We start from the raw sequence: 18,436 nt of genomic DNA on the forward strand, positions 1-18,436 counted from the left end.
CCAAATACATGTACATCCTGTCCCTCAGGGTTCCCTCCAACAACTTGCCCACCACCGAGGTCAGGCTCACTGCTCTATAGTTTCCTGGCTTGTCCTTACCGCCCTTCTTAAACAGTGGCACCATGTTTGCCAACCTCCGGTCTTCCAGCACCTCACCTGTATACAATGATACAAATATCTCAGCAAGGGGCCCAGCAATGACTTCTCTAGCTTCCCACAGAGTTCTCAGGTACACCTGATCAGGTCCTGGGGATTTATCCACGTTTACCCGTTTCAAGACATCCAGCACTTCCTCCTCTGTAATCTGGACATTTTGCAAGATGTCACCATCTATTTCCCTACAGTCTAAATCTTCCATATCCTTTTCCTCAGTAAATACTGATGCAAAATACTCGTTTAGTATCTCCCCCAATTTCTGTGGCTCCACACAAATGCTGCCTTGTTGATCTTTGAGGGGCCCTATTCTCTCCCTAGTTAGCCTTTTGTCCTTATTATATTTGTAAAAACCCTCTGGATTCTCCTTAATTCTATTTGCCAAAGCTATCTCATGTCCCTGTTTTGCCCTCCTGATTTCCCTCTTAAGTATACTCCTACTTTCTTTATACTCTTCTAAGGATTCACTCGATCTATCCTGTCTATATCTGACATATGCTTCCTTCTTTTTCTTAACCAAACCCTCAATTTCTTTGGTCATCCAGCATTCCCTATACCTACCAGCCTTCCCTTTCACCCTGACAGGAATATACTTTCTCTTCAAAGTTTGGGAGAAGATTTGTAGCTCGGGTGCTCGTTGTTGTGGTTCTGTTCGCTGAGCTGGGAATTTGTGTTGCAGACGTTTCGTCCCCTGTCTAGGTGACATCCTCAGTGCTTGGGAGCCTCCTGTGAAGTGCTTCTGTGATCTTTCCTCCGGCATTTGTAGTGGTTTGAATCTGCCGCTTCCGGTTGTCAGTTCCAGCTGTCCGCTGCAGTGGCCGGTATATTGGGTCCAGGTCGATGTGCTTATTGATTGAATCTGTGGATGAGTGCCATGCCTCTAGGAATTCCCTGGCTGTTCTGTTTGGCTTGTCCTATAATAGTAGTGTTGTCCCAGTCGAATTCATGTTGCTTGTCATCTGCGTGTGTGGCTACTAGGGATAGCTGGTCGTGCCGTTTCATGGTTAGTTGGTGTTCATGGATGCGGATTGTTAGCTGTCTTCCTGTTTGTCCTGTGTAGTGTTTTGTGCAGTCCTTGCATGGGATTTTGTACACTACATTGGGTTTGCTCATGCTGGGTATCGGGTCCTTTGTCCTGGTGAGTTGTTGTCTGAGAGTGGCTGTTGGTTTGTGTGCTGTTATGAGTCCTAGTGGTCGCAGTAGTCTGGCTGTCAGTTCGGAAATGCTCCTGATGTATGGTAACGTGGCTAGTCCTTTGGGTTGTGGCATGTCCTCGTTCCGTTGTCTTTCCCTTAGGCATCTGTTGATGAAATTGCGCGGGTATCCGTTTTTGGTGAATACATTGTTCTTCTTCCTCTTTTTGCAGTTCTGGTGTACTGCAGTGTACACAGAACGGAGAATTCACCACAAAGGTATACAGGAAAGCCACACACACAGACCAAGTCCTGAACTACGAAAGCAACCACTCCAACGCACACTATTTAAGACACTATTCAAAAGGGCCACACAACACACTGCAGTAGACCAGAACTCGATCTGATAAGATTCGCATCCAACAGCATTTATGGCAGATATAATCCGCAGTAACCCTTAAACTCTCTTTTAAACACTCACATCTGACAAGAAGTACACATCATTGCAAAGGCCATTTTTGCTCCTTCACAATCTACAGACCCAGAAAATAACACCGTCTTATTACTCTATAAAACACTGTCCCAGGTTAAATTAATAGCTATGGCTTATGTTTAAAGTTTAATCAAGAGACTTATTTCCAAAAACATATAATCAAGAAAGAATCCACTATACTCACTACTGCAGCCTCTCTCTTGGACAGACATAACACAACTTATCTGATTCTGTGCTGTGAACTTCACCCAACAGTTCCTCCAAGATTTAGCTGTGAATTTCACTGTTTGTTAATTTTCCCAGATGTACTCCGATGTCGAACGATACATGAATTCAAACAGCAAACGCGGTAACTGTGCAGGTTCTCTCTCTTTCTCCCTCGCTCCCTCCCTCTCTCTCTCTCTCCCTCCCCTGCAATGACCTCACCATGTGCTTCCTTTGTCGGCTCTTCTCCCTTTTAAAACTGCTGTTGTTTTGACTTTTTTTTCCCAAGGTTCCAAAGCAATGCGACACCATATAAAACAGGAATTGCTGCTTCTGGAATTCGAGGAAATCACCTCCAACACCTAAAATACCTCAGAAAAAGGAGCAGCTCTGACAGCCAGAAATTTTTCCCATCCTCCATCTTGGATTCGAGAGAGAGGGAGACAGGGAGAGAGGCAGAGTTAGCAGTTCCAGTTATATGTGACGCTCCCTCTGGATGGATTGTTGTGTTGAGTAACGCTCAGTTATAAGGGGAGTGGTTCTGGATTCTCCAATGCGAATAGATACCTTCCCAGCTCCTGTGATGCCCACCAGCGTTCAGGGAGATTTCATCCCGGGCGTTCTGTTGTATTCCGCATCTGAATTCAGGCAAACAACTCACCAAAATGAGAGCCTGGAATGAGGTCAGGTTTTCCCAAGGGAAGGTGGAATCCAGCAGCTGCCTGTGCTCCTCGAACTGATGCTGATCAGGATCCAACTCCCTGCTGACGTGGGGAAAACCTACACAGGATGGGAAACAGGACACATCACACCGAGTCTGTTCCACAGAGTCAGGAGCTCGATCCCAGGAAAAACAGGAGCCACTCCCACTGCCATTCCCAGCTGCGACTCCCAATCCCAGCTCCCACTGCCATTCCCAGCTGCGACTACCAATTCCAGCTCCCACTGCCATTCCCAGCTGCGACTACCAATTCCAGCTTCCACTGCCAATCCCAGGTCCCACTGCAATTCCCAGCCCCCCATTCCAATCCCAGCTCCGCTGCCATTCCCAGCTCCCACTCCCATTTCCAGCTCTTATTCGCAATCCCAGCTCCCACTGCCATTCCCAGCTCCCACTCATTTTTCCAACTCTCACACCTATTCCGGGTTCTCACACCCATTCTCAGCGGGGTATACCACTGCCCGTCTCCCCGGCTGTCACAGACTGTGGGTATACCACTGCCCGTCTCCCCGCCTGTCACAGACTGTGGGTATACCACTGCCCGTCTCCCCGCCTGTCACAGACTGTGGGTATAACACTGCCCATCTCCCCGCCTGTCACAGACTGTGGGTATAACACTGCCCGTCTCCCCGTCTGTCACAGACTGTGGGTATAACACTGCCCGTCCCCCAGTCTGTCACAGACTGTGGGTATAACACTGCCCGTCTCCCCGTCTGTCACAGACTGTGGGTATAACACTGCCCGTCTCCCCGCCTGTCACAGACTGTGGGTATACCACTGCCCGTCTCCCCGTCTGTCACAGACTGTGGGTATAACACTGCCCGTCTCCCAGTCTGTCACAGACAGTGGGTATAACACTGCCCGTCTCCCCTTCTGTCCCAGACTGTGGGTATAACACTGCACGTCTCCCCGTCTGTCACAGACAGTGGGTATAACACTGCCCGTCTCCCCGTCTCTCACAGACTGTGGGTATAACACTGCCCGTCTCCCCGTCTGTCACAGACAGTGGGTATAACACTGCCCGTCTCCCCGTCTGTCACAGACTGTGGGTATAACACTGCCCGTCTCCCCGTCTGTCACAGACAGTGGGTATAACACTGCCCGTCTCCCCGCCTGTCACAGACTGTGGGTATAACACTGCCCGTCTCCCCGTCTGTCACAGATTGTGGGTATAACACTGCCCGTCTCCCCGTCTGTAACAGACTGTGGGTATAACACTGCCCGTCTCCCCGCCTGTCACAGACTGTGGGTATAACACTGCCCGTATCCCCGTCTGTAACAGACTGTGGGTATAACACTGCCCGTCTCCCCGCCTGTCACAGACTGTGGGTATAACACTGCCCGTATCCCCGTCTGTCACAGACTGTGGGTATAACACTGCCCGTCTCCCCGTCAGTCACAGAGTGTGGGTATAACACTGCCCGTCTCCCCGTCTGTCACAGACTGTGGGTATAACACTGCCAGTATCCCCGTCTGTCACAGACTGTGGGTATAACAATGCCCGTCTCCCCATCTGTCACAGACAGTGGGTATAACACTGCCCGTATCCCCGTCTGTCACAGACTGTGGGTATAACACTGTCCGTCACCCCGTCTGTCACAGACTGTGGGTATAACGCTGCCCATCTCCCAGTCTGTCACAGACTGTGGGTATAACACTGCCCGTCTCCCAGTCTGTCACAGACTGTGGGTATAACACTGCCCGTCACCCCGTCTGTCACCGACTGTGGGTATAACACTGCCCGTCTCCCCGTCTGTCACAGACTGTGGGTATAACACTGCCCCCTTCCCCGTCTGTCACAGACTGTGGGGTACAACACTGCCCGTCTCCCCGTCAGTCAAAGACTGTGGGTATAACACTGCCCGTCTCCCCGTCTGTCACAGACTGTGGTTATAACACTGCCGGTCACCCCGTCTGTCACAGACAGTGGGTATAACACTGCCCGTCTCCCCGTCAGTCACAGACTGTGGGTATAACACTGCCCGTCTTCCCGTCTGTCACAGACTGTGGTTATAACACTGCCCGTCTCCCCCCCTGTCACAGACTGTGGGTATAACACTGGCCGTGTCCCCGTCTGTCACAGACTGTGGGTATAACACTGCCCGTCTCCCCGTCTGTCACAGACTGTGGGTATAACACTGCATGTCTCCCCGTCTGTCACAGACTGTGGGTATAACACTGCCCGTCTCCCCGTATGTCACAGACTGTGGGTATAACACTGCCCGTCTCCTCGTCTGTCACGGACAGTGGGTATAACACTGCCCGTCTCCCCGTCCGTCACATACTGTGGGTATACCACTGCCCGTCTCCCCGTCTGTCACAGACTGTGGGTATAACACTGCCCGTCTCCCCGTCTGTCACAGACTGTGGGGTACAACACTGCCCGTCTCCCCGTCAGTCAAAGACTGTGGGTATAACACTGCCCGTCTCCCCGTCTGTCACAGACTGTGGTTATAACACTGCCGGTCACCCCGTCTGTCACAGACAGTGGGTATAACACTGCCCGTCTCCCCGTCAGTCACAGACTGTGGGTATAACACTGCCCGTCTTCCCGTCTGTCACAGACTGTGGATATAACACTGCCCGTCTCCCCGCCTGTCACAGACTGTGGGTATAACACTGCCCGTCTCCACGTCTGTCACAGACTGTGGGTATAACACTGACAGTCTCCCCGTATGTCACAGACTGTGGGTATAACACTGCCCGTCTCCACGTCTGTCACAGACTGTGGGTATAACACTGCCCGTCTCCCCGTATGTCACAGACTGTGGGTATAACACTGCCCGTCTCCTCGTCTGTCACGGACAGTGGGTATAACACTGCCCGTCTCCCCGTCCGTCACATACTGTGGGTATACCACTGCCCGTCTCCCCGTCTGTCACAGACTGTGGGTATAACACTGCCCGTCTCCCCGTCTGTCACAGACTGTGGGTATAACACTGCCCGTCTCCCCGTCTGTCACAGACTGTGGGTATAACACTGCCAGTCTCCCCGCCTGTCACAGACTGTGGGTATAACACTGCCCGTCTCCCCGTCAGTCACAGAGTGTGGGTATAGCACTGCCCGTCTCCCCGTCTGTCACAGACTGTGGGTATAACACTGTCCGTCACCCCGTCTGTCACAGACTGTGGGTATAACACTGCCCGTCTCCCCGTCTGTCACAGACAGTGGATATAACACTGCCCGTCTCCCCGTCTGTCACAGGTTGAGGGTATAACACTGCCCGTCTCCCCGTCTGTCACAGACTGTGGGTATAACACTGCCCGTCTCCCCGCCTGTCACAGAGTGTGGGTATAACACTGCGTGTCTCCCCGTCTGTCACAGACTGTGGGTATAACACTGCGTGTCTCCCCGTCTGTCACAGACTGTGGGTATAACACTGCCCGTCTCCCAGTCTGTCACAGACTGTGGGTATAACACTGCCCGTCTCCCCTTCTGTCACAGACTGTGGGTATAACACTGCCCCCCTCCCCGTCTGTCACAGACTGTGGGTATAACACTGCCCGTCTCCCCGTCTGTCACAGACTGTGAATATAACACTGCCCGTCTCCCCATCTGTCACAGACTGTGGGTATAACACTGTCCGTCACCCCGTCTGTCACAGACTGTGGGTATAACACTGCCCGTCTCCCCGTCTGTCACAGACAGTGGGTATAACACTGCCCGTCTCCCCGCCTGTCACAGACTGTGGGTATAACACTGCCCGTCTCCCCGACTGTCACAGACTGTGGGTATAACACTGCCCGTCTCCCCGCCTGTCACAGACTGTGGGTATAACACTGCCCGTCTCCACGTCTGTCACAGACTGTGGGTATAACACTGCCCGTCTCCTCGTCTGTCACAGACAGTGGGTATAACACTGCCCGTCTCCCCGTCCGTCACATACTGTGGGTATACCACTGCCCGTCTCCCCGTCTGTCACAGACTGTGGGTATAACACTGCCCGTCTACCCGTCTGTCACAGACTGTGGGTATAACACTGCCCATCTCCCCGTCTGTCACAGACTGTGGGTATAACACTGCCCGTCTCCTCGTCTGTCACGGACAGTGGGTATAACACTGCCCGTCTCCCCGTCCGTCACATACTGTGGGTATACCACTGCCCGTCTCCCCGTCTGTCACAGACTGTGGGTATAACACTGCCCGTCTCCCCGTCTGTCACAGACTGTGGGTATAACACTGCCCATCTCCCCGTCTGTCACAGACTGTGGGTATAACACTGCCAGTCTCCCCGCCTGTCACAGACTGTGGGTATAACACTGCCCGTCTCCCCGTCAGTCACAGAGTGTGGGTATAGCACTGCCCGTCTCCCCGTCTGTCACAGACTGTGGGTATAACACTGTCCGTCACCCCGTCTGTCACAGACTGTGGGTATAACACTGCCCGTCTCCCCGTCTGTCACAGACAGTGGATATAACACTGCGTGTCTCCCCGTCTGTCACAGACTGTGGGTATAACACTGCGTGTCTCCCCGTCTGTCACAGACTGTGGGTATAACACTGCCCGTCTCCCAGTCTGTCACAGACTGTGGGTATAACACTGCCCGTCTCCCCGTCTGTCACAGACTGTGGGTATAACACTGCCCCCCTCCCCGTCTGTCACAGACTGTGGGTATAACACTGCCCGTCTCCCCGTCTGTCACAGACTGTGAATATAACACTGCCCGTCTCCCCATCTGTCACAGACTGTGGGTATAACACTGTCCGTCACCCCGTCTGTCACAGACTGTGGGTATAAAACTGCCCGTCTCCCCGTCTGTCACAGACAGTGGGTATAACACTGCCCGTCTCCCCGCCTGTCACAGACTGTGGGTATAACACTGCCCGTATCCCCGACTGTCACAGACTGTGGGTATAACACTGCCCGTCTCCCAGTCTGTCACAGACTGTGGGTATAACACTGCCCGTCTCCCCGTCTGTCACGGACTGTGGGTATAACACTGCCCATCTCCCCGTCTGTCACAGACTGTGGGTATAACACTGCCCGTCTCCCCGTCTGTCACAGTGTGTGGATATAACACTGCCCCCCTCCCCGTCTGTCACAGACTGTGGTTAAAACACTGCCCGTCTCCCCGTCTGTCACAGACTGTGGGTATAACACAGCCCGTGTCCCCGTCTGTCACGGACTGTGGGTATAACACTGCCCGTCTCCTCGTCTGACACAGACTGTGGGTATACCACTGGCCGTCTCCTCGTCTGTCACAGACTGTGGGTATAAGACTGCCCGTCTCCCCGTCTGTCACAGACTGTGGGTATGACACTGCCCGTCTCCCCGTCTGTCACAGACTGTGGGTATACCACTGCCCGTCTCCTCGTCTGTCACGGACTGTGGGTATAACACTGCCCGTCTCCCCGTCTGTCACAGTGTGTGGATATAACACTGCCCGTCTCCCCGTCTGTCAAAGACTGTGGGTATACCACTGCCCGTCTCCTCGTCTGTCACGGACTGTGGGTATAACACTGCCCGTCTCCCCATCTGTCACAGTGTGTGGATATAACACTGCCCGTCTCCCCGTCTGTCACAGACTGTGGGTATAACACTGCCCGTCTCCCCGTCTGTCACAGATTGTGGGTATAACACTGCCCCCCTCCCAGTCTGACACAGACTGTGGGTATAACACTGCCCGTCTCCCCTTCTGTCACAGACTGTGGGTATAACACTGCCCGTCTCCCCGTCTGTCACAGACTGTGGGTATAACACTGCCCGTCTCCCAGTTTGTCACAGACTGTGGGTATAACACTGCCCGTCTCCCCGTCTGTCACAGACAGTGGGTATAACACTGCCCGTCTCCCCGCCTGTCACAGACTGTGGGTATAACACTGCCCGTCTCCCAGTCTGTCACAGACTGTGGGTATAACACTGCCCGTCTCCCCGTCTGTCACCGACTGTGGGTATAACACTGCCCGTGTCCCCGTCTGTCACAGACTGTGGTTATAACACTGCCCGTCTCCCCGTCTGTCACAGAGTGTGGGGTATAACACTGTCCGTCTCCCCGTCTGTCACAGACAGTGGGTATAACACTGCGTGTCTCCCCGTCTGTCACAGACAGTGGGTATAACACTGCCCGTCTCCCCGTCTGTCACGGACTGTGGGTATACCACTGCCCGTCACCCCGTCTGTCACAGACTGTGGGTATAACACTGCCCGTCTCCCCGTCTGTCACAGACTGTGGGTATAACACTGTCCGTCACCCCGTCTGTCACAGACTGTGGGTTATAACACTGCCCGTCTCCCCGTCTGTCACAGACTGTGGGTATAACACTGCCCGTCTCCCCGTCTGTCACAGACTGTGGGTGTAACACTGCCCGTCTCCCCCTCTGTCAAAGACTGTGGGTATACCACTGCCCGTCTCCCCGTCTGTCACAGACTGTGGGTATGACACTGCCCGTCTCCCCGTCTGTCACAGACTGTGGGTATACCACTGCCCGTCTCCTCGTCTGTCACGGACTGTGGGTATAACACTGCCCGTCTCCCCGTCTGTCACAGACTGTGGGTATAACACTGTCCGTCACCCCGTCTGTCACAGACTGTGGGTATAACGCTGCCCATCTCCCAGTCTGTCACAGACTGTGGGTATAACACTGCCCGTCTCCCAGTCTGTCACAGACTGTGGGTATAACACTGCCCGTCACCCCGTCTGTCACCGACTGTGGGTATAACACTGCCCGTCTCCCCGTCTGTCACAGACTGTGGGTATAACACTGCCCCCTTCCCCGTCTGTCACAGACTGTGGGGTACAACACTGCCCGTCTCCCCGTCAGTCAAAGACTGTGGGTATAACACTGCCCGTCTCCCCGTCTGTCACAGACTGTGGTTATAACACTGCCGGTCACCCCGTCTGTCACAGACAGTGGGTATAACACTGCCCGTCTCCCCGTCAGTCACAGACTGTGGGTATAACACTGCCCGTCTTCCCGTCTGTCACAGACTGTGGTTATAACACTGCCCGTCTCCCCCCCTGTCACAGACTGTGGGTATAACACTGGCCGTGTCCCCGTCTGTCACAGACTGTGGGTATAACACTGCCCGTCTCCCCGTCTGTCACAGACTGTGGGTATAACACTGCATGTCTCCCCGTCTGTCACAGACTGTGGGTATAACACTGCCCGTCTCCCCGTATGTCACAGACTGTGGGTATAACACTGCCCGTCTCCTCGTCTGTCACGGACAGTGGGTATAACACTGCCCGTCTCCCCGTCCGTCACATACTGTGGGTATACCACTGCCCGTCTCCCCGTCTGTCACAGACTGTGGGTATAACACTGCCCGTCTCCCCGTCTGTCACAGACTGTGGGGTACAACACTGCCCGTCTCCCCGTCAGTCAAAGACTGTGGGTATAACACTGCCCGTCTCCCCGTCTGTCACAGACTGTGGTTATAACACTGCCGGTCACCCCGTCTGTCACAGACAGTGGGTATAACACTGCCCGTCTCCCCGTCAGTCACAGACTGTGGGTATAACACTGCCCGTCTTCCCGTCTGTCACAGACTGTGGATATAACACTGCCCGTCTCCCCGCCTGTCACAGACTGTGGGTATAACACTGCCCGTCTCCACGTCTGTCACAGACTGTGGGTATAACACTGACAGTCTCCCCGTATGTCACAGACTGTGGGTATAACACTGCCCGTCTCCACGTCTGTCACAGACTGTGGGTATAACACTGCCCGTCTCCCCGTATGTCACAGACTGTGGGTATAACACTGCCCGTCTCCTCGTCTGTCACGGACAGTGGGTATAACACTGCCCGTCTCCCCGTCCGTCACATACTGTGGGTATACCACTGCCCGTCTCCCCGTCTGTCACAGACTGTGGGTATAACACTGCCCGTCTCCCCGTCTGTCACAGACTGTGGGTATAACACTGCCCGTCTCCCCGTCTGTCACAGACTGTGGGTATAACACTGCCAGTCTCCCCGCCTGTCACAGACTGTGGGTATAACACTGCCCGTCTCCCCGTCAGTCACAGAGTGTGGGTATAGCACTGCCCGTCTCCCCGTCTGTCACAGACTGTGGGTATAACACTGTCCGTCACCCCGTCTGTCACAGACTGTGGGTATAACACTGCCCGTCTCCCCGTCTGTCACAGACAGTGGATATAACACTGCCCGTCTCCCGTCTGTCACAGGTTGAGGGTATAACACTGCCCGTCTCCCCGTCTGTCACAGACTGTGGGTATAACACTGCCCGTCTCCCCGCCTGTCACAGAGTGTGGGTATAACACTGCGTGTCTCCCCGTCTGTCACAGACTGTGGGTATAACACTGCGTGTCTCCCCGTCTGTCACAGACTGTGGGTATAACACTGCCCGTCTCCCAGTCTGTCACAGACTGTGGGTATAACACTGCCCGTCTCCCCTTCTGTCACAGACTGTGGGTATAACACTGCCCCCCTCCCCGTCTGTCACAGACTGTGGGTATAACACTGCCCGTCTCCCCGTCTGTCACAGACTGTGAATATAACACTGCCCGTCTCCCCATCTGTCACAGACTGTGGGTATAACACTGTCCGTCACCCCGTCTGTCACAGACTGTGGGTATAACACTGCCCGTCTCCCCGTCTGTCACAGACAGTGGGTATAACACTGCCCGTCTCCCCGCCTGTCACAGACTGTGGGTATAACACTGCCCGTCTCCCCGACTGTCACAGACTGTGGGTATAACACTGCCCGTCTCCCCGCCTGTCACAGACTGTGGGTATAACACTGCCCGTCTCCACGTCTGTCACAGACTGTGGGTATAACACTGCCCGTCTCCTCGTCTGTCACAGACAGTGGGTATAACACTGCCCGTCTCCCCGTCCGTCACATACTGTGGGTATACCACTGCCCGTCTCCCCGTCTGTCACAGACTGTGGGTATAACACTGCCCGTCTACCCGTCTGTCACAGACTGTGGGTATAACACTGCCCATCTCCCCGTCTGTCACAGACTGTGGGTATAACACTGCCCGTCTCCTCGTCTGTCACGGACAGTGGGTATAACACTGCCCGTCTCCCCGTCCGTCACATACTGTGGGTATACCACTGCCCGTCTCCCCGTCTGTCACAGACTGTGGGTATAACACTGCCCGTCTCCCCGTCTGTCACAGACTGTGGGTATAACACTGCCCATCTCCCCGTCTGTCACAGACTGTGGGTATAACACTGCCAGTCTCCCCGCCTGTCACAGACTGTGGGTATAACACTGCCCGTCTCCCCGTCAGTCACAGAGTGTGGGTATAGCACTGCCCGTCTCCCCGTCTGTCACAGACTGTGGGTATAACACTGTCCGTCACCCCGTCTGTCACAGACTGTGGGTATAACACTGCCCGTCTCCCCGTCTGTCACAGACAGTGGATATAACACTGCGTGTCTCCCCGTCTGTCACAGACTGTGGGTATAACACTGCGTGTCTCCCCGTCTGTCACAGACTGTGGGTATAACACTGCCCGTCTCCCAGTCTGTCACAGACTGTGGGTATAACACTGCCCGTCTCCCCGTCTGTCACAGACTGTGGGTATAACACTGCCCCCCTCCCCGTCTGTCACAGACTGTGGGTATAACACTGCCCGTCTCCCCGTCTGTCACAGACTGTGAATATAACACTGCCCGTCTCCCCATCTGTCACAGACTGTGGGTATAACACTGTCCGTCACCCCGTCTGTCACAGACTGTGGGTATAAAACTGCCCGTCTCCCCGTCTGTCACAGACAGTGGGTATAACACTGCCCGTCTCCCCGCCTGTCACAGACTGTGGGTATAACACTGCCCGTATCCCCGACTGTCACAGACTGTGGGTATAACACTGCCCGTCTCCCAGTCTGTCACAGACTGTGGGTATAACACTGCCCGTCTCCCCGTCTGTCACGGACTGTGGGTATAACACTGCCCGTCTCCCCGTCTGTCACAGACTGTGGGTATAACACTGCCCGTCTCCCCGTCTGTCACAGTGTGTGGATATAACACTGCCCCCCTCCCCGTCTGTCACAGACTGTGGTTAAAACACTGCCCGTCTCCCCGTCTGTCACAGACTGTGGGTATAACACAGCCCGTGTCCCCGTCTGTCACGGACTGTGGGTATAACACTGCCCGTCTCCTCGTCTGACACAGACTGTGGGTATACCACTGGCCGTCTCCTCGTCTGTCACAGACTGTGGGTATAAGACTGCCCGTCTCCCCGTCTGTCACAGACTGTGGGTATGACACTGCCCGTCTCCCCGTCTGTCACAGACTGTGGGTATACCACTGCCCGTCTCCTCGTCTGTCACGGACTGTGGGTATAACACTGCCCGTCTCCCCGTCTGTCACAGTGTGTGGATATAACACTGCCCGTCTCCCCGTCTGTCAAAGACTGTGGGTATACCACTGCCCGTCTCCTCGTCTGTCACGGACTGTGGGTATAACACTGCCCGTCTCCCCATCTGTCACAGTGTGTGGATATAACACTGCCCGTCTCCCCGTCTGTCACAGACTGTGGGTATAACACTGCCCGTCTCCCCGTCTGTCACAGATTGTGGGTATAACACTGCCCCCCTCCCAGTCTGACACAGACTGTGGGTATAACACTGCCCGTCTCCCCTTCTGTCACAGACTGTGGGTATAACACTGCCCGTCTCCCCGTCTGTCACAGACTGTGGGTATAACACTGCCCGTCTCCCAGTTTGTCACAGACTGTGGGTATAACACTGCCCGTCTCCCCGTCTGTCACAGACAGTGGGTATAACACTGCCCGTCTCCCCGCCTGTCACAGACTGTGGGTATAACACTGCCCGTCTCCCAGTCTGTCACAGACTGTGGGTATAACACTGCCCGTCTCCCCGTCTGTCACCGACTGTGGGTATAACACTGCCCGTGTCCCCGTCTGTCACAGACTGTGGTTATAACACTGCCCGTCTCCCCGTCTGTCACAGAGTGTGGGGTATAACACTGTCCGTCTCCCCGTCTGTCACAGACAGTGGGTATAACACTGCGTGTCTCCCCGTCTGTCACAGACAGTGGGTATAACACTGCCCGTCTCCCCGTCTGTCACGGACTGTGGGTATACCACTGCCCGTCACCCCGTCTGTCACAGACTGTGGGTATAACACTGCCCGTCTCCCCGTCTGTCACAGACTGTGGGTATAACACTGTCCGTCACCCCGTCTGTCACAGACTGTGGGTTATAACACTGCCCGTCTCCCCGTCTGTCACAGACTGTGGGTATAACACTGCCCGTCTCCCCGTCTGTCACAGACTGTGGGTGTAACACTGCCCGTCTCCCCCTCTGTCAAAGACTGTGGGTATACCACTGCCCGTCTCCCCGTCTGTCACAGACTGTGGGTATGACACTGCCCGTCTCCCCGTCTGTCACAGACTGTGGGTATACCACTGCCCGTCTCCTCGTCTGTCACGGACTGTGGGTATAACACTGCCCGTCTCCCCGTCTGTCACAGTGTGTGGATATAACACTGCCCGTCTCCCCGTCTGTCAAAGACTGTGGGTATACCACTGCCCGTCTCCCCGTCTGTCACAGACTGTGGGTATAACACTGCCCGTCTCCCCGTCTCTCACAGACTGTGGGTATAACACTGCCCGTGTCCCTGTCTGTCACAGACTGTGGGTATGACACTGCCCGTCTCCCCGTCTGTCACAGACTGTGGGTATAACACTGCCCGTCTCCCCGTATGTCACAGACTGTGGGTATAACACTGCCCGTCTCCCCGTCTGTCACAGACTGTGGGCATACCACTGCCCGTCTCCCCGTCTGTCACAGACTGTGGGTATACCACTGGCCGTCTCCTCGTCTGTCACAGACTGTGGGTATAACACAGTCCGTCTCCCCGTCTGTCACAGACTGTGGGTATATCACTGCCCGTGTCCCCGTCTGTCACAGACAGTGGGTATAACACTGCCCGTCTCCCCGTCTGTCACAGACTGTGGGTATAACACTGCCAGTCTCCCCGCGTGTCACAGACTGTGGGTTTAACACTGCCCGTCTCCCCGTCAGTCACAGAGTGTGGGTATAACACTGCCCGTCTCCCCGTCTGTCACAGACTGTGGGTATAACACTGTCCGTCACCCTGTCTGTCACAGACTGTGGGTATAACACTGCCCGTCTCCCCGTCTGTCACAGAGAGTGGGTATAACACTGCCCGTCTCCCCGTCTGTCACAGGCTCTGGGTATAACACTGCGTGTCTCCCCGCCTGTCACAGACTGTGGGTATAACACTGCGTGTCTCCCCGTCTGTCAAAGACTGTGGTTATAACACTGCCCGTCTCCCAGTCTGTCACAGACTGTGGGTATAACACTGCCCGTTTCCCCGTCTGTCACAGACTGTGGGTATAACACTGCCCCCCTCCCCGTCTGTCACAGATTGTGGGTATAACACTGCCCGTCACCCCGTCTGTCACAGACTGTGGATATAACACTGCCCGTCTCCCCATCTGTCACAGACAGTGGGTATAACACTGCCCGTCTCCCCATCTGTCACAGACTGTGGGTATAACACTGCCCGTCTCCCCGTCTGTCACGGACTGTGGGTATAACACTGCCCGTGTCCCCGTCTGTCACAGACAGTGGGTATAACACTGCTCGTCACCCCGTCTGTCACAGACTGTGGGTATAACACTGCCCGTCTCCCCGTCTGTCACAGACTGTGGGTATAACACTGCCCATGTCCCCGCCTGTCACAGACAGTGGGTATAACACTGCCCGTGTCCCCGTCTGTCACAGACTGTGGGTATAACACTGCCCGTCACCCCGTCTGTCACAGACTGTGGGTATAACACTGCCTGTCTCCCCATCTGTCACAGACAGTGGGTATAACACTGCCCGTGTCCCCGTCTGTCACAGACTGTGGGTATAACACTGTCCGTCACCCCGTCTGACACAGACTGTGGGTATAACACTGCCCGTCTCCCCGCCTGTCACGGACAGTGGGTATAACACTGCCCGTCTCCCCGCCTGTCACAGACTGTGGGTATAACACTGCCCATCTCCCCGCCTGTCACAGACTGTGGGTATAACACTGCCCGTCTCCCAGTCTGTCACAGACTGTGGGTATAACACTGCCCGTCTCCCCGTCTGTCACCGACTGTGGGTATAACACTGCCCGTCTCCCCGCCTGTCACAGACTGTGGGTATAACACTGCCCGTCTCCCAGTCTGTCACAGACTGTGGGTATAACACTGCCCGTCTCCCCGTCTGTCACAGACTGTGGGTATAACACTGCCCGTCTCCCCGTCTGTCACAGTGTGTGGATATAACACTGCCCCCCTCCCCGTCTGTCACAGACTGTGGTTAAAACACTGCCCGTCACCCCGTCTGTCACAGACTGTGGGTATAACTCTGCCCGTGTCCCCGTCTGTCACAGACTGTGGGTATAACACTGCCCGTCTCCTCGTCTGTCACAGACTGTGGGTATACCACTGGCCGTCTCCTCGTCTGTCACAGACTGTGGGTATAAGACTGCCCGTCTCCCCGTCTGTCACAGACTGTGGGTATGACACTGCCCGTCTCCCCGTCTGTCACAGACTGTGGGTATACCACTGCCCGTCTCCTCGTCTGTCACGGACTGTGGGTATAACACTGCCCGTCTCCCCGTCTGTCACAGTGTGTGGATATAACACTGCCCGTCTCCCCGTCTGTCAAAGACTGTGGGTATACCACTGCCCGTCTCCTCGTCTGTCACGGACTGTGGGTATAACACTGCCCGTCTCCCCATCTGTCACAGTGTGTGGATATAACACTGCCCGTCTCCCCGTCTGTCACAGACTGTGGGTATAACACTGCCCGTCTCCCCGTCTGTCACAGATTGTGGGTATAACACTGCCCCCCTCCCAGTCTGACACAGACTGTGGGTATAACACTGCCCGTCTCCCCGCCTGTCACAAACTGTGGGTATAACACTGCCCGTCTCCCAGTCTGTCACAGACTGTGGGTATAACACTGCCCGTCTCCCCGTCTGTCACAGACAGTGGGTATAACACTGCCCGTCTCCCCGCCTGTCACAGACTGTGGGTATAACACTGCCCGTCTCCCAGTCTGTCACAGACTGTGGGTATAACACTGCCCGTCTCCCCGTCTGTCACCGACTGTGGGTATAACACTGCCCGTGTCCCCGTCTGTCACAGACTGTGGTTATAACACTGCCCGTCTCCCCGTCTGTCACAGAGTGTGGGGTATAACACTGTCCGTCTCCCCGTCAGTCACAGACAGTGGGTATAACACTGCGTGTCTCCCCGTCTGTCACAGACAGTGGGTATAACACTGCCTGTCTCCCCGTCAGTCACAGACTGTGGGTATACCACTGCCCGTCTCCCCGTCTGTCACAGACTGTGGGTATAACACTGCCCGTCTCCCCGTCTGTCACAGACTGTGGGTATAACACTGTCCGTCACCCCGTCTGTCACAGACTGTGGGTATAACACTGCCCGTCTCCCCGTCTGTCACAGACTGTGGGTATAACTCTGCCCGTCTCCCCGTCTGTCACAGACTGTGGGTGTAACACTGCCCGTCTCCCCGTCTGTCAAAGACTGTGGGTATACCACTGCCCGTCTCCCCGTCTGTCACAGACTGTGGGTATGACACTGCCCGTCTCCCCGTCTGTCACAGACTGTGGGTATACCACTGCCCGTCTCCTCGTCTGTCACGGACTGTGGGTATAACACTGCCCGTCTCCCCGTCTGTCACAGTGTGTGGATATAACACTGCCCGTCTCCCCGCCTGTCACAGACTGTGGGTATAACACTGCGTGTCTCCCCGCCTGTCACAGACTGTGGGTATAACACTGCGTGTCTCCCCGTCTGTCAAAGACTGTGGTTATAACACTGCCCGTCTCCCAGTCTGTCACAGACTGTGGGTATAACACTGCCCGTTACCCCGTCTGTCACAGACTGTGGGTATAACACTGCCCCCCTCCCCGTCTGTCACAGATTGTGGGTATAACACTGCCCGTGTCCCCGTCTGTTACAGACTGTGGGTATAACACTGTCCGTCACCCCGTCTGTCACAGACTGTGGGTATAACACTGCCCGTCACCCCGTCTGTCACAGACTGTGGATATAACACTGCCCGTCTCCCCATCTGTCACAGACAGTGGGTATAACACTGCCCGTCTCCCCATCTGTCACAGACTGTGGGTATAACACTGCCCGTCTCCCCGTCTGTCACGGACTGTGGGTATAACACTGCCCGTGTCCCCGTCTGTCACAGACAGTGGGTATAACACTGCTCGTCACCCCGTCTGTCACAGACTGTGGGTATAACACTGCCCGTCTCCCCGTCTGTCACAGACTGTGGGTATAACACTGCCCGTGTCCCCGCCTGTCACAGACAGTGGGTATAACACTGCCCGTGTCCCCGTCTGTCACAGACTGTGGGTATAACACTGCCCGTCACCCCGTCTGTCACAGACTGTGGGTATAACACTGCCTGTCTCCCCATCTGTCACAGACAGTGGGTATAACACTGCCCGTGTCCCCGTCTGTCACAGACTGTGGGTATAACACTGTCCGTCACCCCGTCTGACACAGACTGTGGGTATAACACTGCCCGTCTCCCCGCCTGTCACGGACAGTGGGTATAACACTGCCCGTCTCCCCGCCTGTCACAGACTGTGGGTATAACACTGCCCATCTCCCCGCCTGTCACAGACTGTGGGTATAACACTGCCCGTCTCCCAGTCTGTCACAGACTGTGGGTATAACACTGCCCGTCTCCCCGTCTGTCACCGACTGTGGGGATAACACTGCCCGTCTCCCCGTCTGTCACAGAC

General features: G+C 55.2%; 1 protein-coding gene across 1 annotated transcript in view; it reads right to left on the bottom strand.

Moving 5' to 3' along the window:
* The window catches only part of LOC132832876 (dynein axonemal heavy chain 6-like), a 670,564-nt gene that overhangs the window by 66,337 nt on the left and 585,791 nt on the right, over positions 1-18,436 (bottom strand). Inside the window, exon 76 of the mRNA XM_060851082.1 lies at positions 2,645-2,763. Coding sequence (XP_060707065.1) covers positions 2,645-2,763 — 119 coding nt within the window. The remainder of the gene's footprint in view (positions 1-2,644; positions 2,764-18,436) is intronic.

Source organism: Hemiscyllium ocellatum, chromosome 3, assembly GCF_020745735.1.
Source record: "Hemiscyllium ocellatum isolate sHemOce1 chromosome 3, sHemOce1.pat.X.cur, whole genome shotgun sequence".
NCBI classification, from domain to species: domain Eukaryota; kingdom Metazoa; phylum Chordata; class Chondrichthyes; order Orectolobiformes; family Hemiscylliidae; genus Hemiscyllium; species Hemiscyllium ocellatum.